Source organism: Pan paniscus, chromosome 5, assembly GCF_029289425.2.
Source record: "Pan paniscus chromosome 5, NHGRI_mPanPan1-v2.0_pri, whole genome shotgun sequence".
Classification (NCBI taxonomy): domain Eukaryota; kingdom Metazoa; phylum Chordata; class Mammalia; order Primates; family Hominidae; genus Pan; species Pan paniscus.
The window spans coordinates 67,748,821-67,774,876 of NC_073254.2; the positions used below are offsets into that span (position 1 = coordinate 67,748,821).

Consider the following 26,056-nt stretch of genomic DNA (forward strand, 5'->3'; position numbering starts at 1 on the left):
TTGATGAAACGTTTGTGGGACAACCGCGAATAAGAAAAATAAGGACAACGCAGTAAGGTTTTCATGAAGATAAATTCGTGCAATGTAAAAGATCCTCTTTTTTAAAACAGCAGCCTCTCTTGGCAAAATTAAAAACGTACTAACATATGACTGTCTTCATCAGAGATATTTTTGGAAATGTTACCATTTTATGAATCTTAAATCTGGAACCTACCATCACTGTTTTTTCCAGCGACTATTTTGGTTTATGGTGTCCTGAGACATCCTGGGTTGGTTTTGCTTTTGTCTGTTTTAAAATAGGATGGCTGGTGTGTGTGCACTTGTGGAGGTGTGGATGACTGCATTCATGAATGTCTACGTTGGCAGGGGTGGGGAAAATCAAGGTAGCTCTCTGGAGAAGAGGAGGACAAATCCTCTCTTGTAATTCTGCAGGCGCCTCAATCCCAAAGATGAGAACGGGTTGAAGGGGTCTTGTTAACTCAGCAGAAGGGACTCTTGGACACAGGCTTCCTTTTTAAGAAGGGATCCAGGTGGGATTGCCTTGACTCTTTAAACTAGTTAACCTAAAATTCCATTTGCCCTCTCCCCACCCATAAATGGGGCAGGGGAATCCATGTATAAAACACCTGTTGTCTTTGGAGTTTAGTTAAAGAACTCAAACCTTAGTATTGGGTGGTGAACTTTTTTCACTCCTGAAGCATAAACCAGGTATACACACAAGAAGCTGCTCACTCGGTGCCACTCCACTTGACCTAGGCCCACCATTCCTCTTCCACCTGTTGAGGTTCCCTGTAGGAGCTCTGTCATGCTTCAATGCAACACTCCCTCCACTGCTACTCACACCTACCACACTTCTACTGGGGCCGCTGTGCCCCTCAAACCACTGAATTCCATATTTCCATATTTAAAACCCTCCAGTGAGTCATCGTTGCCTTCAGAATGAAACCCTGAATCCTAGGTGCAGTGTCCAGGTATTTAGTCTTCCACAACGTGGTCCCAAGCTTATCTTTCACTTCTCCCCTACGTGCACACAAATTGGACCTCTTCCCATTCTCCAAACATGCCCTTCCTTAACCGCTACACAGTAGCCAAGGGGAAAGAGCATGGGTTTGGGCATTAGCCCATTAAACCCTAGCTTTTTCACGTTTTGCTAGGTGACCTTAGCTAAGGTATTCCAACATTTTAAACTTCAGTTTTCTCAGTCCTCAAATGGGATAAACATAAGGCTCCCACCATGAAGTACATAATGCCTGTCTCACCCAATGTGGTTCATAGGATTAAACATAAGTGTTGGCAGTGACCACTGTTTTATTCATTTCAACTAGAATGCCCTCTGCACCCATGTACCCCATCTCCAGCTCTCAAAATCCTATCTATCCCTCAAAGTTCAGTTAAAATTCTATTTTCTTCATGATTACTCCCTTGAGCACTAGAGCCTGAGGTCTATTCTCCTTCCTCTACCCTCACCTTGCAGTGACCTGTAGCTGTTTGCTCACATGCTCCCTTTGTTAATGGGCCTGTTGTGTGCTCTTCTGTAAGATTTCAAAGGGTGGTGACTGTGGCTCCTGCATCTGCATCAACATATTCCAGCACAGGGATTAGCGTACCAGAGATGTCAAACAAATATTTGCTAAACAAATGACAAAGAGTTCAAGACTGCCAATTCTTTCCCCTAAATCTAGGCCTAATGTTTCATGTGCAGCAATAAAGAGAGCTTCATAGTATTTTAAACGAGGCTTGACTTTGTGATCATATTCATCTGAACTCTGTTCACAAGATGAAAACTCTTCATCATCAATTTCATAACGGGGTCATGGAAATTCTCAAATCTCCCTGGCTTCAGAAAGGATAGAATAATTTAACAAACCAAGACCAAGGACCTGAGTTGAAGCTTATTCACCTAAGACCCTCATCAAACCTCCATAAAATGGGCTAGCAGTAGAGGGCTCTGCTCCCTCCATCCCCCTCAGAGGATAGCAATGTGTCCATGGGTAGTGGACTACAGAGGTGCTCAAAGCAAAGGACTGACCCCTGTAGCCCCACTAGGAGCACATCACAGGAGACAATCCTCAAGTCAAAGTCACATCAGCCACCTTTCCCTTTGGGACTGAGGCCTAGCTTCTTTCCAAAGAGCTGTTTTGGTCAATTTCCCAGAAATTCTTCAAGTTGCGTGTTAAGTAGACACCACAGGGTGAGAGGACCCAGTAGGCTGGAGAAGGTGAAGTACTGAAAATAAGGGCAGGTGTCTGTCTACCTTGGGCTTCTGAGAATCAGATCAAAAGAGGACAGGACTATACTATAATGAAAAGGCAGGCCATCACAAACAGCTAACCACTACCTAACGAAATTTTCCATACCACTGCCAACTCTAAGAACCACCCAGGGGCATTATTTGCAGGCTTTTTTCTGAGGAACTGAGATACAAACAGTACCACTGCAAAGCTTTATACACTTCCTCCTTTCTTGGAGTAAAGCAAACTTTAATTAGGCCAAGAGGATGTGCAGAGCTATAATTAAAACCTAGCTACAAGCTCTTTTCTCCATATGAGATAAAGTCAATAACCCTGATGGTTTCACGCACCTTTTCAATGAAAGAAAAAAATGTAGGTGAGTTTCACACCTGGTTCTGGATGACATAATTCATGGAGTGAATCTTTTTCCTTTGAGACAGGGCCTGGCTGTGTTGCTCAGGCTGGTGTGCAGTGGCACAATCTCAGCTCACTGCAACCTCCACTTCCTGGGCTCAAGCCATCCTCCTACCTCAGCCTCCCAAGTAGGTGAGACTATAGGTGCACGCTGTCATGCCCGGCTAATTTTTATATTTTTGTTGTAAAGATGGGGTTTCACCATGTTGCACAGGCTGGTCTTAAACTCCTGAGCTCCAGTGATCTGCTTGCCTTGGCCACCCAAAGTGCTGGGATTCCAGGTGTGAGCCCCCGCACCCAGCCAGGAGTGAATCATTTTTAACGGTGAGTTCTTTTCCCATCTAATAACACATTTAACCACAAACAACTTGTAACCTTTAGCATAATAACCATTTCCATGGCACTTTCTGGAATGCTACTGAAACATCTCAGGAAACAAGGTCACTGGAAACACTTAAAGAAAAAGTAGGAAAACATCATCTTGGGTGGCCCTTATCAGCCATTAACATCAGCATCCCAAGATGTCAGAGCAACAAGATAACCCCTTTCCAAAGAAGACTGGCTGCTTCTGGTGATAAGAGCTTGATGAAGCTGCATGTTTACTACCTCCTATGCAGAAATGGGATAAAAAGTAATGAAAAATAAGACTATCCATACTCAAGTTCAACTACATCACAGGACCTAAGGTGCTTTTCTAAGCAAAATCTCCAAGAATACGTAGGGTTGACCATTTTCATAGCTTTGTTTCTGTGTGAGTCCTCAAGTGTGTATTTTTTAGATCTGGTATAAGCTCATATTTTTAATGAGAAAACAGGGAATGAGAAGTGATAAGGATAGCCCAGGTCTTGGTACCACTGGGATTAGCACAAAGGAATCCTGACTCTCAGTTCAAATGCACCTCAAACAGCAGTTCCAAGCATCTTTGCCCTTCTTCATCTGTTTTTGAATTCTTAGTAAGAACATGGTAGGGATACTCTGTCCATGAAGAATTCTGTGGAAAAGCAGATCTTTAGCTGCATCTTTTTCTTCTGCAGATGTTTGGTTTAAAATTAACCATGAACTACTCAAAACTGAAAGTACCTATTTCCTCTAGGGTTTAGCTGGCCAATTTTAGCAGTGCTATTAGGGAGTGCCAGGTCAAAGCATGTGGTTTTTAAATTTCACATCTTTCATGTCCAGAGCATAAGGATGCCCATTAAGATAATTTCACACCCATGACCTCCACAGGTGTTTTTTTTTTTTTTCCTTCTCCTTGTGAACAGGAACACCCTTGGGTTATAGCTGAATGTAACACTCTTGGCTAAGTTAAAAAAGACAGGTTCTGTACACTTGAGAAGTCTTTAAAACAAAGCACAAAGAAACAGCCTGTCCTCAATCCAAACTGAAACAGGTATGTCTGGCATTTTCCCTGAATCCTCAAGCCCTGCCCTCTTATGCTAGCAGTTCTCCCTGTTCAGGCCTCCCAGAACTTTCCCTCTGTAGAAAGCAGATGGTAAGAGTGCAATAAGCATTAGATTAGTTAGCCCAATACCTGACATAAGGTAGGCACTATCTGTCTTTGCTATGATCTTAGGCAAATGTTAAGTACTTTTCCTTCCAACTAGGGCTAAGGTGGTGCTGGATGTCCCAGCCAAAGTATAATTTGTGTCATTTAAAGGAAGGTCTCCAGCCTACCCACTGACGCCTGCTTTGCAGAGTTAAGTCCACTTTAGTTGAGGATCTGTAGAGTGATGTGCTCCTAGCTACACCAGCTGCAGAGCCAAGTTCTCCAGGTGTTGCAGGGGCAAGTTTAGAGGAGTGAGGCCTGGCTCTGGACAAGCCAGAAGGCTTCCTCTCTGTAGAAAGTATTCCCTTCCCCTCCCCTGGGTGTGGGTGAGGAATGAAGGATGTTTGAGCTGCATCCTTCTCTCCATTCTCCCTACCGTGAGGCATTCTCTCAGGGCAGTGTCAGATACACTAGGGACAACTAACTGTTTCCTTTCAGGCCCTGAGAGAAGTTTCTTTCTCAGCAAGGAATTTTAGTTCTAAGGAAACTAAGAGTGAAAAGTATTTTAGGCAATGATCAGGCATTTCTTGTAAGTACTAATTTCACCAGATGTTTCAACTGCTCTATACCTCTGCTAAATGGGAAAAAGAACAGCAAATAGCCTTTTCAAAATATTTTGGTACACAAAGTAATTTTTCAAATAAAATTCAATAATCAATTGCCAGGTTGCTTAAGTGTTTTTCCAAATCCTATTTTCCCACAATAACGTATCTATTTTAGGAAAGCCTGAAGGGAAAGAAAAACAACGAGACAGTTTAGAATATTATGTTTCCAAAGCAACTGCTCTGTGGTTCCATCAGATGGCCTTCAAACCCAGAGCCTGGGGAGATGCTTTCACAGCCCACAATTACAGAGGTTAGAAAGCACAAACAAAGCATTCAGTCACCAAATGCTCAACTTCTTTCATCTTTCCAATAAAAAAGCATCACAAATTTTCAAAAGAAATTCAAAGGAAAAAAAACTGACTTCTGGTTCTAGCAACGTGGCAAACTGAACAAAAGCAGAACCAACTCTCTCACTATAAACACAGGTAGAAATGTGGTATAAAACACAGCAAAAACTCCAACACAATCAATTCTTACCTATAATGTGAGGTCCCCACAATAAATTATTCTTTAGAAAAAGAGAAGTCAGCTTAAATTCAACTCCTATCAAAATCTTTATGTGGAAAAGGCCTGTTTACCTGAGATGACCCCCAACAATACTAGTTTGGGATGCTTACACAGAACACTAGGCAAACCTTTATTTCTGTTTTAGGAGGTAAAGAAACTTAACACAGACAATAATTATCCCAGAGGCATTACCTCACAGATATATCTGTAAGCAAACTTTTAACAGAATACTTAAAAAGGCAACACAGCAAATGGTTAAATTTGGAGATCACTGTCATCTAATCTATATCACTGGGGGGGACAATACTTCCATGTTATGGAATAAAAAAAGAGCAAGCAGTGAACTTTCAGAAGTAAAAGATACATAGCCATTTAAACTAAAAACACAATAGATGGATGAAACAGATTAAAAACAAATGAAGGAAGTAGGAGTGAATGGAAGAATGCAAAATTTTCAAAGTGCCTAGAAAGAAAAAAGATTACCCTACAAATGAGCAAAAGTGGGACCACAGCAGACTTCTCTGGAATAAATCTTCAAAGTGCTGAGGAAAAATAACTGTTAATCTAGAATTCTATGCCTTGATAAAATATTATTCAAGTGTAAAGGCAAATAACATGACACTCAGACTAAGATATTGCCCTTCATAGAAAGAACTACTTAGGAAAAAAATTGAATCAAAAAGGAAAGAAGAAATTTCACAGAGCAAAGAAAATCAGTAAACACTGATGGCGATAATGGTGATTATTTAGGACCTTAAAAAAAAAAAAAGTGAGGCCAGATGTGGTGGCTCACGCCTATAATCCTAGTGCTTTGGGAGGCCAGGGTGGGAGGACTGCCAGAGCCCAGGAATTTGAGACCAGCTTGGGCAACAAAGTGAGACTCTATCTCTACAAAAAAATAAAAATATTAGCTGGGCACAGTGGCATGCTCCTGCAGTCCCAGCTGCCTGGGAGGCTGAGGCAGGAAGATCACTTGTGCCCAGGAGTTTGAGGTTACAATGAGCTATGACCATGTCACTGCACTTCAGCCTGGGCAACAGAGCAAGACCATCTTTTTTTTTTTTAAAAAAAAAAAGGAAGAAATAACTCCTGACAACAGTAACATGAAAGATGAGGGGTCAGAGCTAGAATCCTCTAAGGTCCCTGGTATTGTTTAGGAGAACAGAAATACTGACTCAACTGAAACTGTTGTAAGTTAAAAATGCATGGTAAACACCTATGGGTAATCACTCAACAGAATGAATAACTTTTGAATAAGTACAATAAAAAATAATGGTTACATAAATTCTACAAAGCAGTAAAGGAGAAAAGAAGGCCAAAGAAAACATATATACACAAAAAAGGTGACAGAAAGTACAGGCATACCTCATCTTTGCTTTATTCCACTTTGTATATATTACAGGTTTTCTTAACTGAGGTCTGTGGCAACTCTGCATTAAGCAACTCTATTGGTACCATTTTTACAACAGCACGTGTTCACTATGTGTTACTGTGTCACATTTTTGTAATTCTCACAATTATAAAATATTTCTCAAAATATTTCAAATTTTTTCACTATTATTATATCTGTTGTGGCGATCTGTGTGTGGTTACTGAACTTTGATGTTACCATTGTAATTATTTTGAGGTGCCATGAACCACACCTATATAAGACAGCAAACTCAACAAATATTGTCTGTATTTTAGCTGCTCCACAGACTTGCTGTTCCCCCTAACCATCTCTTTCTTCTCTGACCTCCTTATTTCCTGAGATACAACAATATTGAAATTGGGTTAATAATCCTACAATGGCCTCTAAGTGCTGAAGTGAAAGGAAGAGTAGCATGTCTCTCACTTTACATCAAAAGCTAGAAATGATTAAGCTTAGTGAGGAAGGCAGGTGGAAAGCTGAGACAGGACGAAAGCTGGGCCTCTCGTACCAGGTTAGCCACGTTGTGAATGCAAAGGAAAAATTACTGAAGGAAATTAAAAGTGCTACTCGTATGAACATAAAAATGATGAGAAAGCATTAGTAGCCTTATTGCTGAAAGTTTGAGTGGTCTAGGTAGAAGATCAAACCAGCCATAACATTCCCTTAAGCCAAAATCTAATCCAGAGCAAGCCACTAACTCACTTCAATTCTGTGAAGCCTGGGAGAGGTGATGAAGCTGCAGAAGAAAAGCTTGAAAATAGCAGAGGATAGCTCATAAGGTTTAAGGGAAGAAGTCATCTCCATAACACAAAAGGGCAAGGTGTAGCAGCAAGTGCTGCTATAGAAGCTGCAGCTAGTTATCTGGAAGATTTAACTAAGATCACTGACGAACATGGCTACACTAAAGTGTAGCACATACCACTGCACCTGGGAGCATTTTTATTTTTAATTTATCTTTTTTTTCTTATAAATAGGGTTTTACTCTGTCACCCAGGCTGGAGTGCAGTGGTGTGGTCATAGCTCACTGGAACCTTGAGCTCCTGGGCACAAGCCATCCTCCCAACTCGGCCTCCCAAGTAGCTAGGACAACAAGCTCGAGCCATGCCAGGCTAGTTATAAAGTTTTTTGTAGAGAGAGGATCTTGCTATGTTGCCCAGGCTGGTCTCAAACTCCTGGCCTCAAGCAATTCTCCCACCTCGGCCTCTCAAAGTGCTAGGATTACAGGTGTACACCACTGTGCCTGGCCAGCATTTTTAAATTTAGGTATGTCTACTGTTTTTTTTAAGATTTAATGTGATTGCACACTTTAAATAGACTATAATGTAAACATAACTTTTATATGCACTGGGAAACCAAAAACGGTATGACTTACTTTATTGCAATACTCATTTTATTGCAGTGATCTGCAACTAATGCTGCAATATCTGAGGTATAAAATAACTATTAACATGCTAAATGAAAATGAATTAAATTTCCCCATTAAAGACAAGAGACTGTCGGATTCAGTCATTAAACCCCTATGCATTTATCTGGCCAAAAAACTTACCATATTTGCATAAGGAGATATGTCTAAGAAGATTCTTGGCACACTGTTAATTGAACAACTTGCATAAACCCACATAGCTGGGCACAGTGGCTCACACCTGTAATCCTAGCACTTTGGGAGGCTGATGTGGGAGGATCACTTTGAGTCCAGGAGTTTGAGATCAGTCCAGGCAACACCGTGAGACAATGTTTCTACCAAAAATAAAAAAATTAGCCAGGCATGGTGGCACATGCCTGTAGTCCCAGCTACTCAGGAGGCTGAGGTGGGAGGATCGCTTAAGGCCAGGCGTTCTAGGCTGCAGTGGGTGAGGTATGATTGTGCCACTGAACTCCAGCCCAGGTAACAGAGCCGGACTCTGTCTCAAAAAACAACAACAAAAAACAATCTAACAATACACATATCCATCCAAAGAAACACTTATAAAATGGTGTAATAAATTCCAACACTGAAATAATACAAAGCAGCTAAAATGAATTTCTAATTAACTATAATTAACATAATTATAATTAATGAATTACATCTATACGTCTCAAGATGAATTGGTCAAAAATATACTGACTGAAAAAAATCTATTTGAAAAAGAGTTTAATTAGTATACCATTCACGTATGGTTTTTAAAAACTATCTTAGAACGTACTATGTATTGTCATGTACACATATATATGTAGTAAAAATACATCCAGAGAAAAACTGTACAAACTTCCGAAGAAGTCTGGAAAGGGACTGTACTTTAGATGCATTTTTGTAATGTTTTCTTATTTAAACAAAGAAAAATCAAGCATTTGTTAGGTACACAGATATCATCTATATAATTTTATTTTAAATATTTTCAAATAGTTCCAAAATTACAATTTAAAATAAAAATTGAAAAGGGGAAGAAAGATAAGTTTGGATTTATGCCAAGCCAGATGCATCCATCCAGCTTTTTCAAAATTACAAATTTTTTTTTTCAAAATTACATTTTAAATGTTCTGAATATTTTAAAGCGCATTCTCTCACACTATTCACAACATATAGTTCTAACTGCAAGGGAGGAACCATCACAGATACTCAAAAAATAATCTTGTCTGTAACCCATGATTTATCTTTGACTACTAAATAACTTGAAAATGTGGTTCCGACATTTGCTTATTTTTGTATTCTAATACTCAGGATCCATTTGGTGGAGTAATCAGGTATAGTAACAGTGGGATGAAGAAGGTGGGGAAAACATCGTTTCATTCTAGCCTAGGCCAGTGAGTGTCAGTGGGGCAAGGATGGGATGCTAAGGGGCACATCATAAGAGTACTTTGAAAGGAATGCATCATAGTCCGTGGGAACAATGGGATAGCCAAAGAGGCTGGGAGAAAAAAAAATTCACTCTCTAGAGTTGAGTCCTCTTCCTTAGTACGCTCATGGCTTCACAGAGGAATTGGATCCTTCCACACAGTCCTCAAAAGTGAGAGGGAGACTGCCAGGCAGAAGTGGGAGTTTTAAGGGGTAGAGCCCAGAAGAATGAAAGAGCCTGGTGTTGCTGGGGTTTGAGTAGAGCTGCGCATAACAGATCGGCTAAGAAAGGCCAGAGTGCCTGCCTCCTTCTGAGGAAAGGAGTCAGCCATCCTTTCAACACAGTGTTCCTGGGGAATTCAAAGCCATGTGCACTGCACAACACTGACCCTGTTTTCTGGCAGCTGCTGCTGAGTCGAAGGATCAGTTCGGGAGGCACAGGCAGATCGACGGGGTTGCTCCCTTTTGGACTGTAACAAACACAATTAGATCCTCTCTGCTTAGGGTCTAAGAGGTCAGAGGCACAGCAGGAGAAGAGTAGACACATTAAATGGCTTCACATGAGGACAGAGCAGCTGCCTAAGCGGGAAACCACCTGTAACACTCTAACAAAGGAGTTAAAAGTGGCTTTGATAGCTCACTGCGTGGGTCAGGGGAAACCTGATCCAACCAGGTAGATAAGGCAGAGTGAGGGAAAGCCACCGTTTGGCACCATGTATGTAGAGGTTCTCAATTTTGGGACTGGAGACAAGAGAAAAGACACATGGATAGTGCAAAAAATCAGGCTTCTCTTCAGAGGACAAATGCCCTGAATCTCGGGTGGCTAAAAGGCGCACAAGATTTTTAAGTTTGCTGTAAGGGCATCGTTTTACAAAGCTAAGTAACTAATGCAAACTAAGCTGTTTCTCTTCTATAACCTGGAATTTCATTTCCGAGCCTTCACCATGGACTGTGATATTAGACAACCCCTAATAAGCAAAAGCAAAAAGGATTGCTATAAAGTCCAATACTTTCAAATTAAAACATACCACTAATTCAAATATGCTCCAAATCAGGGATCTATGACCTTTTTCCTGGGAATAAACACTAAAGTTAATGAGATAGAGAAGTAATACCTCTTCTCTCCTTTTAATTTTGTTTCTACCAAGTACACAAACTATGAGCAAGTCTATATTCCTTCTACATTTTAAACTCGGTTTCACAGTTTTAAAACTGGGATTTAGTTATTTTCCTTCTAGTAAATTTAAAGTTTCAGTGACTTCCTTTCATTTCCTTCTGATCGTCTCCCTTCTTTCAAGACTTCTTCCTATTGGCCAGATGTAGTGGCTCATGTCTGTAATCCCAGCACTTTGGGAGGCAGAGGTGGGTGGATTGCTTGAGCCTAAGAGTTCAAAACTAGCCTGGACAACATGATGAAACCTTGTCTTTATGAAAATACAAAAATTAGCTAGACGTGGTGGCATGCTCCTGTAGTCCCAGCCACTTGGGAGGTTGAGGCGGGAGATCACTTGAGCCCAGGAGGCGAGAAGCAGTGAGCACCACTGCACTCCAGCCTGGGCAACAGAGTGAGACTCTGTCTCAAACAAACAAAAAAACCCCGCTTCTTCCTGTCTCCTTTAAGTGACAGTTAATTTTATTTTTATTAATCTAGAACTTGCTAAAGCAGCTGTGAATTTATGCCAAAGAATTAAATAAACAAAAATACCAAAGACTACTTATTTAAAAAATTCTTTACAGCCCCAAATATGCAGATAAGCAGGAAGGTAAATAATAACTAAAATAATGACCATTACAGGTGTGTGATCACAGAAGAATGGCTCTAACTCCTGGGACATTTCTCTAAAATGAGAGGCCCCATGGGGCTTCATGATCTCCTCAGTTCGTTCCATTGTAAAACTCCATGACTGCTCTTCTGTGTCTTAGCATTCAATGGAGTAGAAATGCTAAGTATAAAAAGAAAAATGGCCGGGTGCGGTGGCTCACGCCTGTAATCCCTGCACTTTGGGAGGCCGAGGCGGGTGGATCACCTGAGGTCAGGAGTTCAAGACCAGCCTGGCCAACATGGTGAAACCCTGTCTCTACTAAAAATACAAAAAATTAGACAGGAGTGGTGGCACATGCCTGTAGTTCCAGCTACTAGGGAGGCTGAGGCAAGAGAATCGCTTGAACCTGGGAAGCGGAGGTTGCAGTGAGCCGAGATGGCGCCAGTGCACTCCAGCCTGGGCGACAAGAGTGAAACTCTGTCTCAGAACAAACAAACAGAAAAACGTGTAGCTAAAATGATATTTGAAGTTTGAAAAAGGACACGACAATGGAATTATTGATGGGTTTTACATATGTACAGGAGAAAACTCGGACAAAAACCAAATGTGAATACCATCAACTTGGAGCGCTAGGGCTTATTTTCAACTTGGGTATATCTGACCTGGATAGCTTTTTGTAAACTTGATTTAATTTAAGGAAACATTGCCTCTTTGTCTATTACCTCTCTATGTACTCTAAACTGTGAGTTAAAAATGTAGTTTCCCTATTCTGTATATTTCTTAAATTTCTGTATTCAGTGCTTAGTCACTGCTCAAAGTCTTCTCACCAAGCTATCAGAGGAAAATCTGTACCTTCTATTACAATGTGTTCAGAACCCCCCACATCCACTCAGATGCACACAGCTGTACTTTATACAGTGTTTTTCTTCTCCTCTTTACCAGGCAATCATCTGTTTAAGAGAGGATAAATAATGAAATTATAGCTATATTTCTAGGGCTTAAGAAACATTTAAGGCAAATGCTTAAGTTCTCTAAAAATCACATGAAATATTTTTCTCTATTAATATTGCCATGTATAATAATAAACTCTGTAAGAGTTCTCTTAAAGACATGGCTGTATTATCTATCAATTATGGAAAAGTAAGCAGTTCACTCAGAAACCTGACAGCTTGCTGTGGTTTTGTCCCTTGAACACAGAAATGTGCATAGTGCTGGGGCCAGGAGTCACTCCTGTGCACTTCCCCTGGCTCCAGTCCTGAACTCTCCATCTTGGAGGCTAATTAAACTGACTTCATTCTAGAATAGGACAGAAAAAAAGGCAAAAAAAGGAGTTGTAAGCATTTCTTGGCATGTCAAGCATAAAAGTAATGCTAGGAGCATCTACCATTCTAGTCAGAATATCTGTACCTTGGCTTATGAAACATACATGGGAGAACAAGACACAGATATCCCACAGCTGCAACACCTCTGATAATCAAATATGCCTGCACACGCCCACACTCCTGCACACCACCACACGTGGACAGGGAGACACCATCATGGCCTGAGGCTGATGGAGAATTCATTTTGACCCCTGAACACTAATTTTAAGATCCATGTTTCTATCTCTCCTCTTCCTCCCACCTCTACCTTCTTCTTTACTACTCCCTGAAGAACTAAAACCAAAATGAAACACTGAAAACCTATACAGGAGTGCCTGAATGTTTGTTTTATCCAGGGCTTAATTCTCCAGGAGAGTTAGAAATAGGTTTGTGCCGTAAGAATGAAAAGTGGGTAGGCTTTCCTGGAAAAATGTACACAAACTGCTTACCACCAGAGGGAAGCTTTCCTCCCCCTTTTAGCTTTAAAGGCTATAGTGTTACCCCTTCAAAATAGGGAGAAGAGAAGGGTTGATTCTGATTTTTCTTTCATTTTTAAGCTATAACATTTGCCTTTGAGATCATCAAATGTGATTTTCAACATTGCAGTGATATAAAATAACTGGGCCTGAACTCAGACAATTCAAAACCTAAATGCAGATCTCACCAGTCACACTCCTCTTAGCTTTTAAAAAACAACTGAGATTTGACAAGTTATCCAATCAGAGAGGGTGACGTGCCACAAAACATACCAAACACAAGTACCACCCACTTCCTTCCTCCCCTACCTTCAAACAAGAAGCAGGCACTTATTAGATGCTTAATAATAAAATGCTTTCACATGTGTTTTTCACATTTTGTTCATTTTCCACTCTGTATTTTGCTTGCATGAGTATTTCTGAAAATACTTTAATTTTGAATATCATACGAAACATAATAGAAGAATCAATAACAAAAGCTTCTATTTTAGATATTCTAGAAGGCATACTTGTACAAACAACTCTGACATTTTGAAAAATCGATTTTAAAACACACTCAAAACGCATTAAGATACTTGCTTGCCCAGTTGTCTCTACACCCCAAGCGGCCACCTTTCCTCATTTAGGAATACAATTTAGGACAGCAATATGAGTGCATTTATGTGAAAGGAAGACTGTGTTAACCTTTGACTTACCTCACAGAACATATACAGAGACAGCAGTGTGAGTCCAAGGTTATACACCACTAAAATCCCCCGGCAAGAGAATGGCTGTTTATTCCTCATGTATTTTGGTCCCAGCCATACAATTAGTAAATATATGACAGAGCAGATAAATGTGGGTATATAATTGTCCAGAAGAAACCATCCTTTTACTCTAGTATCTGAAAAATTAAAAAAAATTAATGATATATAAAAACATTCACAACTTTTCAAACGTTGAAAAAATTTCTCTAACCATGATGATATAAAAGTCACCTGGTATTCATGTTCTTAATTCCAATAAAGCAATCAGGAGAGGAGGCATGGATTTTCAATACTTATCAAACAAGGTGAAGCTCCTTGTTACATGCTCTGAATAACAATGTATTATTCATGATTTTTGCTAAGTAAAATAATAATAAAAATATTCTTTCCAAAGAACTTAAGAAGAAAACAAGGAGACGGCTACATTTCCCATTAATTGGATTTATTAACCAGGTATACCAGATTACACATAGGGTGATAAAACCCAAGAAATGGCAGTGATTGAACTCTGAAGTCCTCCATCTCAGCTGTGTGTCAGTCGGCAAGTGTGGCCAGCACATGCAGACTCAGAAAACGTGCTGCTTAGCCAGGTTAGTGAAACTGGCACTAATTAGAAAGGCAGCCTTTGCTATGAGTGTAATGGTCAACAGCAGAGAGGACAATGATTTTAAAACAAAACAAGGGCTGGGTGTGGTGGCTCATGCCTGTAATCCTAGCACTTTGGGATGCCAAGGCGGGTGGATCACCTGAAGTCAGGAGTTCAAGACCAGCCTGGCCAACATGGCAAAACACTATCTCTACTAAAAATATAAAAATTGGCCAGGCATGGTGCTGCACACCTGTAATCCCAGCTACTTGGGAGGCTGAGGTGGGAGAATCGCTTGAAATTGGGAGGCAGAGGCTGCAGTGAGCTGAGATCGTACCACTGCACCCCAGCCTGGGCAACAGAGTGAGACTCCGTCTCAAAAATGAAAATAAAAACAAAACAAAACATGAAGGTGAAGCACCAATGATCAGATAAATGCCTATTTAAAGGGCAGTATTTAACAAACTGAGGAGTGGTAGCATGAGAGCGAAGACCTAGGTGGATCCAGAGGAGATACTGGTATAGGAAGGGCCTCTCCTGCCCCTATTCCTTTTCTTAGGCAGGGAGGAGGGAGAGGGAAACAGGTCAGCCGCCAGCAGCAAACTGACAACCTCTTCTTGGATGGCGGGAAACTCCTTGGCAGCCAGAGCCCCTAAGTGTTATGTGTCCCCTGAAAGATTCAGCTTCATACTCTGGCTGACCCCAGGAAGCTACCTCTGAAAAGCATGCTCCCCTTTGAACCCTGCTATTATGTTCCCCAAAACCTGTGGCTCCTCAATCTTAACTACCCGCTAAGGCTCACAACTCCAGAACTTGAGGCACATGCAGCATTCACCTGCTGCGTCTTCAGAGAAGCAGCAGTTGGGAGGACAGCCTCTGCCATTTCTTTAATTTTTTTATTATTCATTTATTTATTTATTCTGAGACGGAGTCTCACTCCGTCGCCCAGGCTGAAGTGCAGTGGCATGATCTCGGCTCACTGCAACCTCTGCCTCTAGGGTCCAAGCGATTCTCCTGCCTTAGCCTCCAGAGTAGCTGGGACTATAGGCACACACCACCCCACCCCACTAATTTTTGTAATTTTAGTAGAGACCGGGTTTCACCATATTGGTCAGGCTGGTCTCGAACTCCTGACCTCAGGGGACCCACCTGCCTTGGCCTCCCAAAGTACTGGGATTACAGGAATGAGCCACCACACCTGGCTCTGCCCTTTCTTTGACCCCTCCCAGACTGGACCATCTTGCTACTCTCTCCAGTCGTTTTCACCTTGATTTCACAGAACAAGAACAGGCTCAATAAAGCATATGTCCACGTGGGGAACTGTCAGTCAGTCTTCCTTTCTTGCACTGTACACACTAAACTTTCCCAGCATTTCTCTCATGGCTGGCTTGCTTTGGCTTCAGAGGGACATGCCCTCCACACCATCCCCACTAGTTATGCTATGGTCACGGAGGGTGTTACTGTCAGTCCAGCAGAACTGGTTGTGCTTAGAAGTCATTCAGGGAAATGGCTGGCCCCAGGGACTTTAAGGGGATGCTCAACACCTTTTGTTCTCAGCTTTGGGCCTTGGCTGTCAATTTTAAGAAAACCAGTTCCCACTTAGCAACTAACATCAGACTGTTATTTTGTATGAACATATATATCACAAACAATAAGTACACACAAATCTCCCTCTTTTTTTTTAACTTAAACCTCTGATTTACACTTTGCTTTATTCATTTTCCCACAAATATTCATCTTTCCAAATTGGCACATATTCATCCTCCCACACCGCACAGTGCTTCCCGGGCACCTGACCCGAACTCCAGCCCCAGGTAGAGAATCCTTAGGATCTAGTCAATCTGTGGTGGTCCTAACCCCCTCTCTGGTGGCTGGTTCAGGCACGGGCATGTGAAGCAATTGTGGCCAGTGAGTTTTGAGGGATGACAGCTGGCAAAGAGCTCTGGGAAACAACTTCCTTATGCTTAAAACCACACAAATGAAACATTTTTTCTTCTTCCTCTGAATGTGCTGCTTGGAGCTGCTGTAGCCATCCTACAACTGTGTGAAGTAGGGGACCCATTCTGAGGACAGAGCTGCTGATACCTGGGAGTGGCAAAGTAGAAAATGACAAGAACAAGGATCCTTGGTTACATCATACAGTCCCTGAAATAACTATGGAATTGCTCCACCTGGTAATGCAAGCTAATAATTATTATTATTATTTTAGCCATTTAGAGTTGGATTTTTTGTCCCTTACAGCTAAAGTAAGGCACTATCCCAACCCAAGCACATACACATGGATCTAACTTATTCTTTTTTGTTCTTTTCAATGGGCCATACACTAATTTACAGAACCTCTCCCCTGCTGACAGGCACCCAGATGATTCCTTGAAAAACAATGCTGTAATGAGCATCCTGATATGTATCATTGCATAACTAATCAAGGTTAGCCACAGGATAAAGTACTAGGAGTAGAATGGCTAGGTAAAAGGGCATGTGCATTTTAATTCCAACAGAAGGCAAAACAGCCTTTCAGAGAGGTTGTACTCTTTCTCCACCCCTTCACTATTATCACTATTATCATAGGTGACATGAAACCTATTATTTCATCTCTGCCATGTTAATAGACTAAGTCCTTTTGTTATTTCTTTTGTGTTTTAAAAATCATGAGAAACTGAGATTCTTTTTGTCTGTTTAAAAGCCATTTCTAGTTTTTCTGTGAGCCTAAGAAGTTCTTTATAGAAAAGACTTTAAAAGACTTTTACAGATGACATCAAAAGAAGGCAATATGGAGCTGATTTACTTTCTAAAACATACAGCAAGTAAGGTTCAGGTGCATATTTACCAGTGAGTTAACATGATACAAAATGAGAAGACCTTAAAAAGCCCTTAAAATTGTAAAAGGGGAAAGGTTTTAAACTCCTATTGCAACACTGCATTTTGGAAACTAGTTTTTCTTAAAGACTGCCAAGAATTGAGAAAAAAATGCCACTGAAAATGGTGAAATCTATAGTATTCTCAGGCTACAAGCTTTACAGCGTATTTTTAAACTCCAGTTAAAGTCAACGGAGGACCACCCACAGCAGGTGTCTCTGTCAGAGACTTCTCCAAATTCCTTGTTATCCAGGATAAAGTTTTAGACTTATCATAGAAAATGCTAACATCTTCTACTATCTCCTCATGCAATATTTACAAGTGACTATAGGCAGGGAGTGATGCTGCAGAAGGTAAGCAAAACCAAAAACCACCTTACCTCGGGGGCCTAGCAATGCCTTGAAATAGGTACTAAGTGATGCATCAAAATGTTCCATTTGAAAACCTATTAAGAAAAAAAAGATACTGATTAATCTCTAGTCAAAATGTTTTTTATACAGTATTTTTTCATAAAAGAATAAATTCTTTTCAAAGAATATGCTACAGACAAGGTTAAGTTCAGTTCCTTAGGTTAAAATAATTTTTTTAATTCACAGAAGTGACTTCTGTGCTAGATCTAACTTGAAGATCAAAAGGAAAGACACAATTCTGTGAGTTCACTTTATAAATGAAGTGCCAGTTTTCTGAACTTCTTTTCTCAGTTCCATAAAAACTCTTTCCGTGAAGCTGAAATCTCAGTGGGGAAAAAAGTGGAACTAACTGGAATGAGAGGTGGCAGACAGGAAGAGATCCTGTCTGGGCAACAACTGAGGACTTGAGGTAAGACAAGGAAGAGCCATATCAGGGAACAGAATGCCACAGTGACAAGACAGTTTTTTCCGCTTGTTACTTTTATCAATTATTATTTTACAGTACTTCATATCTACAGTAAAAGAAATTCAAGTATTAAAAATTTAAAAAAGGGGCAAAAATCTCATTACTTCCCTCAACTGCAATCCCCAAGCCACGCATCACAAGGAACCTAATGGTAACATTTCTTCAATATACTTCCAGAGATTTCTCCTCTTTTGAGCACAAAGAGGTCATGCTAAATGGATGTTTTCACAATTGTGGGTGAAATCTACCATTAGTAGATGATCATATCAACTTAGCATTAAAAATAATAATTGATCATAATAGAGAATCAGAATGCTTTGCTCTCAGTGAGAATGAATATAGTTTTATAAAACTTTAGTTTTATTATATCATATTTATAAGTATAATGTACTTAGCTGTGATGTAAAATATATTCTTACTGTGGGGATCACAGTTAAAAAAAACTAAAAAAACACTATTATATATAGAAGTGTGTATATATTACTTGCTTATTTTCACTTAATAAAACATCTTGAGATACCAGTTAAAGATTTACCTCCATCTTCTAAGATTCTATAGCTCCCTACCTTCCCCAATTTAAGATTTACATTTAGAGGGTAGCTAATCAACTTTTCATATGCATACTGACTAGATTTTCCAACTTTCCTGGCCATTCTTCTTACAGGAATAATCATCAATATTATAACATCCAAGGGCAAAGGCAGAACTGATTTTATTAACTAAGCTGTTAATCATTTAGCAATACTTCTCTTCCTTGGCTTGCCACACTGAAGCGTTATGTATTCTCTGGCTAATTTTAAGATAAACTACTTTATCCACGAAATCATCTAATGGTTGTAGTAGTTACAATTAAGTCAATCCAGATGAGATGGGACGTAGAGATAGGAGGAGCCATCAATGACACTTTCAAAGTAGTTAACAGGGTTCTGTCCTGACAGCTTTCCTGCCCAAGGGGGATTGGGGAGGCTGCTGACACCAATTCATGGCTGGAAACGAAGGCACCAGCTCCCCGAAGGCACCAGCTCCCCATACCCATCTGCCAATAACCAGGTCAGCCACCTTTACCCCTCAATAGTTATACAACCTTAGCAGAAGGTCACTTCTGCAATCCAACAATTAAGATTTTAACATACAGTAGTCCCCTCTTAATCCACAGTTTTGCTTTCTGAGATTTCAATTACCTGAAATCAACCACAGTCTGAAAATACGAGGTGGGAAATTCCAGAAATAAACAATTCATAAGTTGTAGATTGCACACGGTTCTGAGTAGCGTGATACGCAGTCCCACTCCATCCTGCCTGGGATGGGAATCATCTCTTTGTCCAGCGTATCCTCACCGTAGACACTTCTTCACCCTTGAGTCACTTTGTAACCTTCTGGGTTATCAGATCAACTGCCTCAGGATCGAAGTGCTCATGTTCAGATAACTTTTATTTTACTTAATTGTTCGATTTAATTATTAGTTATTGTTGTTAATCTTACTTTGCCTAATTTATAAAGTACACTTTATTATAGGTATGTATGCATAGGAAAAAAAACCACTATATATAATATAGTGTTTGGTACTATCTGCAGATTTAGGCTTCCATTCTAGGGGCCTTAGAATGTACTCCCTGACGATGAGGGGGTACGAATGTACTATATTCCTAAGAAAGGCCATTTTGGTCCTAAGCCACTTTCCTGCCCTAGATTGAACCACTTCAGGAGAGACAAGAAATTCTAGAAAATCCTGGTGCTGAAGAGAATAGGTTTAGCCTTATGTTTCGTAAAGAGAATTCCTCTTTAAAACACAGTTAAATAAGAAATGTTTTATCTATTAAAGGCTATTAAAAGTTCTGCCCAAGGTGGGTTCAGGAAGAGCACTGGCTAAAAGACAATTTGGCTGTGTCTATTTTTTCAACATCTACTGAAAGTCATCTAGAAAATCCAAGTTTTGAAAGACAACCATCATGATTTTGTGACACTGAAATCACACTAACACAATTTAATTTCATCTATGATGCATGGTGGGCCATGTATATGGAGGTCACAGGGTTCCCTGCTCCCCACTAGGCTGCATCCCAAACAGCCAAATGAAAGGAAATAAGGAGGAACAAGGTCATAAAGGCTATGACTAATGGACTGAATAACTGATGGACAAGCTGCTCACTGGGGACAGACACCTTCCTCCAAGGCATTTTAAAACCTAGATTCTATTACCTAATGGGTAATATTAACTTACTTACTTATGGGTCACATTAAATGTACAAATAATCAGGTATTAAGCATGAACGGACTTTTGCTAGATTATAAGAAACTAGGGTTTGAAACCCCCATTTTTTTTCACTTATTAGCAATGTGACCTTGGACAAGTTATTTAATCTTTCTGAAAAATGGGGAAAAGACCAAAGTAACTGCCTTTAAGAAGATTAAATAAGGTAATATAAATAAGGCCCTTAGAGCAGTGTCTGGCATGTAGGAAGCCCCCAATAGATGTTTCTGAATGTATGTCTGCCACAGGATTGGCTCCATGATGAATACTGTCAACCACCCACGGCTGTCTCTGCTTCTCAGCAGGGGCACTGCTGGCATTACAGTGGAAACAATCAATGTCCTGTGCATTGTGGATCATTAATTGTCCTTGGTCCCTGTCCACTAAATGCCATCAGTGAGCTCCAATCATTCTGACAACCCACAATGTCCACTTGTAAGCCCTAACACACCCCTAGAGAGACAGCAAGAGAAGGTGGGGGCAAGGCGGGGGGGGAGTTGATAATATATCAGGAGAGGAACTTGTCAGAAACAGATATTACCCAAACATGAAAGACAAAACTAAAAGGAATGTACTAATTAAATCCACAAATATCTAGCACCTACTGTATATTAATACAAAGGATTGCCAAAATAGGGATAAACATAAAGGAGCATACCTGGTGACCTAGAAAAAATGAGACATTCATAATGCGGAAAAGGATCCAGATATAGTAAAGCAAAAACAAAATCCAGTTTGCAAATGAACAGACAGTAGAATGATGATATGAATATAAGCTGAATATATGTTCAAAACCATGCTGTAACAAAATTCAAACAACAGTATTCTGAGATCAAACAGGAGGAATATGTCTAACAAAAATAAGAGAATCAATCATTTCACTTTTTAATTAGATCTTTCAGAGGGCTGTAGTCAGGGTCAGTTTCTATGTAAGGAGGAAATAAAGAAGCTGGAAACAAGAGTGAAGAAATGTTTCAAAGTGAAAGTACAGATTGGTGGGGCAGGAGTGGAGAGGGTAACAGTAGTGGCCCCGGAAAAATATGAAGCCCAGGAATTGCGATAAATGACCTATTACTATAAGAACAAATGCCTAGGACATAGTCCAATTTGAGAATCTAGGCTAACATGACGGCAACAGAAAAGCAGCTTGATTAAACATAAGGTAAAATTTCAGTCCAAGAGTACTGAACCAGCAGCAGGCTACCAAAAGAGACTGTGGAATTTAGTATTTGGAGATATTGAAGAATCCTGTTACAAGCCATCTGTCCCAAATAATCTGAGTCTAAACCATCTTGAAGAGGCCCTGTGGAAGCTGGCAGGCACAGGAGCACTCTTTCATCTTTATAAAATGAAATGTGTTCTCTACAAAAGCACACGCAAGAAACGATTTTTGTCAAAAACGGTACATCTGTTCTTAGACTGCATTTCTTCTCGGCTTGAGAATTTTTCTCCTAGGTTTGCAGAACTTTTCACAATCAAACTTAGGAATATATTGAAAGAGCCAGCAAAACATTCTCTAAAAGAACAGATACATGGGGGGAAATGATAATAATTTTCAAATTATTGTTCCTGCTTATTGTTTCTGAAATGACTACAGTGAAAAGGGAGAAGGGGCAGGTAGAGGTAGGCCCTGGACAACAGGCCCTAATCAGGAGAGTCCTGATCTGTGGATCCCAAGCTTGATTCTGGGCTGGACTCTGGCATGTTCAGTATTTCCCCCAAACTCTCCCCTACCACACCCACAATTGGATATATACTGTAATCTTCTCAGGCAAGGCTGTTTGTTTCTGCACAGGTTACTAAGAGACACCTTCACCAAAAGCTTCATCATTTACTCAATACAACCTCATGTTTGTCAAGGCAGCCCCATAACTAGTGTCCCTCAATACCATGTACTCATTTTTCATTCATACCACACACCGAGTGCCTACCACATGCTAGGCACGGAGACCTGAAGGCCCTGGGATTGCAGGCTGGTGAGAAAGACCATAAACATATATTAATTACAGACAGAAACACACGTACAATACGATATGCAAAATAACTGTTAGCAAAAAAAAATAAAGCAGAATAAAGGGGCTGGAATCATGGAGTGGGAATTTATTTTGGAAAACATAGAGAAGGCAGCCTGAGAAGGTGGCAACAGAGCAGAGCCTGAATGGTGACAGCAAGCCACACATCTACCAAGGGAAAAGGTGTTCCATTTAGAGGCACAAATGAGCACAATGGCCCTGGGGTCAGGGCTAGGCTGGCATGCACAAGGACCAGAAGCCATGACAGGAGTGGGCAGCACAATGGGAGGCCTTCTGTCCTCCACTCCGTCTGGTGCCCAGGCCTTGCTCAGCAGTAGACAGAGGTCAGTTATGAGAGCTTTCATGAGACCTTTCAGAGAGCTTGTGGCCAACGGGCTAGGAACAGAAGAGGGTGCCAATCCTTATCTGCTCACACTGCTACCATCTCCTGACCCTCCTTCCTGCAGCCCTCCTGCCAGCAATGTGCCCTTTTCATTCCCATCTTCCTTGCTGAGCCTCATCTGCTATGCCACATGAACAGTACAAAGGTCTCAGCAAATGAATTCTTCATCACCAGGCTAGGCTGGCCTGCCCTGTTAAGTAAATTGGGCACTTGCTGAGTGGTCTGTGGGCTGAGCTATACTCTTTTATACTAAAGGAATGGGAGGCACAGGGCTATGCAAAAGTCTTGACACTTTGCCTAGTAATCTGGATTTATGGGAACGGCATGACCTACTTTGCACAAGATGCCCAATCACACTGCCAGGTCTGTGGTTGGCCTCACTGGTGCGGTTTCCTATCTTCTGAGCTACGGTGGGCCAATGACATAACTTCTCAATAACCCGAATCACACTACAGGCAGCCTGGGTGAGCTGGGTCAAGTGGGAACACAGCTGCTCTGTACAATTGTACTAGCAGGGACCAAGCCCAGGCACTAGGCTCCATGGAAAAGGAGCTTTAGTCCTACATGCAGCAAAAGAATAAGCTATTCTTTGATCTGGCTGGTTCCCCACACACTGACAGGAAAATGGACAGGGCTGGGAGTGGCCAGCACTTCCCAGGAAAAAGACCACACTGACACCAAGCCAAAGCATCGATTCCCATCCTCTTTAACCAGGAGTCTCTGACCTGCACTCAACCTAGGGGGCTTCCCAGAATTACAGGTTACAACAGGGAGTAGTAACAGGGCCCAGTGAAAAAAAGTCCCAATGAAAACAGTCTCCCAAAGCTATTCACTAGTTCAAGAGCCACACACAGAAAATAATGACAGTAAAAATGGATTACGGGCAGGTAAATTAGAACCAATTTTAAAGAATTCCTTTTTAACGCACATTTTCCAAAAGACACTCCTAATTTAAAAAGCCGCTTCCCATTATAAAATTCTGGAGTGTTTTTGGTAACCATGCAACTATATTATAATTGTGTCTCATTTTAAGTATCTCACTACAAAAAACTGACTGGAGCTGATCATTCTCTTTATAAACTACCCTATATTTAAAGATACAGCTGAAAGGAGCAAGAGAGTGTGAGGGAGTTCAGCACACCTTCGTCTGACTCACCCCCACCACCATGGATCAGTTCTGCGCTCCTGGCTAGTTCCCTCCCCATGTACTATACTAAGTGTTGTAGAATTTTAGGATCCTTGGGCCTGAATTCGAGAGAAAGACTGGAACTACCACAGCCTGGAATACAAAAACCTGGAAATACTAACACGAGCAGAACAAAGAACAAAACCCAAATCCCTAAAGAGAGTCCTGCTCATGTGGAAAATCCATCTGTCCACTGTTCAACTCCCTCCAGGGGCAAGTATATGCCCAGGTGAATCATGTGTGGGAGGTTAAGTCAACATCAGTGCTCACTTTGAACTAATAATCAAACTAGTTGCTAGAAGCATGTTTGAAAAAAGACACTACAAAAAGCTTTACAGCAAATCAGTCCCCCTCCTCCTCCTTTCCACTTGGCTCCCAAGGACAACAGAACATGAGGGGATGGGGGTAGGTGGCAACAACGGAAGGAGGTGGTTGGGGTTAATGAGGAGAAGGCACAGTCACGATTCTCAAGATGAAGTACATCTCAAGGAGAGTGCAAATATTAAGCATCTTGGCCATTTCTACCTGGAGTAGGAGAGAGTGACAAAGCTGCCCAGCAAAGGAAAAGTACTGGGATCTTAAGGCAAATCTGTTTTAAAAGGTATCAAGATTTTTAAAAATATACATTATAGTAAAGAGTTGGTATAAGAATTATATTAAAGAAAAGTTTATTTCCTAAACCCACAACCAGGCTGTTTGCTGACTCTAAAACAGTAAAGATATTTTTAGGGCCAAGTCTTGGTTTGTCTGGCTTCTAAGGCAGCAGTCAGCTTGCTTTGAAAGCTCCCTTTCCTGTGGTATCAGTCAAGTCACATTCCTTTTGATTTAAAAACGTTTAGCTATTGTCTAGCTTAACTTCATCATATCCTGCTTTACTTTTTTTTTAACGGTTATTGTTCACCTAAAAATGAGTCAGCTGAGTTTACAAACCCATGTGCTGCAAGGGATCAGACTGAGATTTCCTTGCATTTTCTCTTCTCTCATTCCCATCCATCACTTTTATCAGTCAACTCGTGTTAGGCAGGCATGGGAACATTCTTCAAGTTGGCTGCCAGTTACACAGAATGAAAAATTAAATGGTGTTTTAATTTGGTAGTCACAACCCTGATTCTAGAATTTAAAAAGATTTTTCTAGGTTGGGAAAATCAGTTCCCAAATAAAACCACACTTTACTGAGGAATGTTAAAATTCAAAATGTCGTGAAGACCATAAAGGAAAGAAGATCCAAGTACTAACAAGCTTTAGAAATGAAAGTAACTTGACGACAGAATTCATGTTAAAGTGTTGGCATTTAAATAAATGATAACTCTGGATTAAATCTTGGCTCAAAAATATCTACCGCACCAACAGTGGTACATCTGATTGTGTACTGTCATCCTAACACTCTGAATCTATGCTTATTCTCTTTCTTCCCCCTGCAGAATTCCTATACTTTCTAACCTCCATTCTAAGGAAGTAACAAACTCTTGTAATTCTCTGATAAAGTCATTTTTCCTGCCATATATCATACATGAAGGCAAAAAACACAGCTCTATTTGGGGTTTTAGATGAGTAACTGCAAAACTGGGGCACTGATAGGTTCTACAAAGCACTGCCACAGGTTAGCTCCACGGCTGAAGAAGGCAGAACAACCTCATTCTGGTATAATGGATAATTGGAGAGGAAATTTTTAAATGTTGCGACAATCAAACTGTTGTACAAAAATACGTTTAGGGTCAACACAGAAGCCTCCACTTCCTGCTCCTTGGCTGCTACTAGTTAATTAAAAAGCACTTTTTAACCATCGCTGGAGAAGGACATCCTTCTAACACCTTCTAACATCCTTCTAACAAGTGGAGAGTCACACCAGTGGCTGTTATCTGTGGTCCTTCCTCCCTGTCCTCTTGCCTTCATTTCCAACCCTTTCTCCAAGGCCCAGATTAGGTGTTACAAAGCCTACTTCCACTCCACTGCCCCTCTTGTTGCTGTCTAGACAACTCATTTAGTATACAGCAACTTCAACTTTTACATGAGC

General features: G+C 40.7%; 1 protein-coding gene across 3 annotated transcripts in view; it reads right to left on the reverse strand.

Moving 5' to 3' along the window:
* The window catches only part of ELOVL5 (ELOVL fatty acid elongase 5), an 80,104-nt gene that overhangs the window by 10,561 nt on the left and 43,487 nt on the right, over nucleotides 1–26,056 (reverse strand). For all 3 annotated transcript variants that reach the window (XM_003828943.7, XM_003828942.5, XM_034962246.3), the window contains exons 2-3: nucleotides 17,694–17,759; nucleotides 13,822–14,009 (exon numbers count right to left, since the gene is read on the reverse strand). In XM_003828943.7, coding sequence (XP_003828991.3) covers nucleotides 13,822–14,009; nucleotides 17,694–17,759 — 254 coding nt within the window. The remainder of the gene's footprint in view (nucleotides 1–13,821; nucleotides 14,010–17,693; nucleotides 17,760–26,056) is intronic.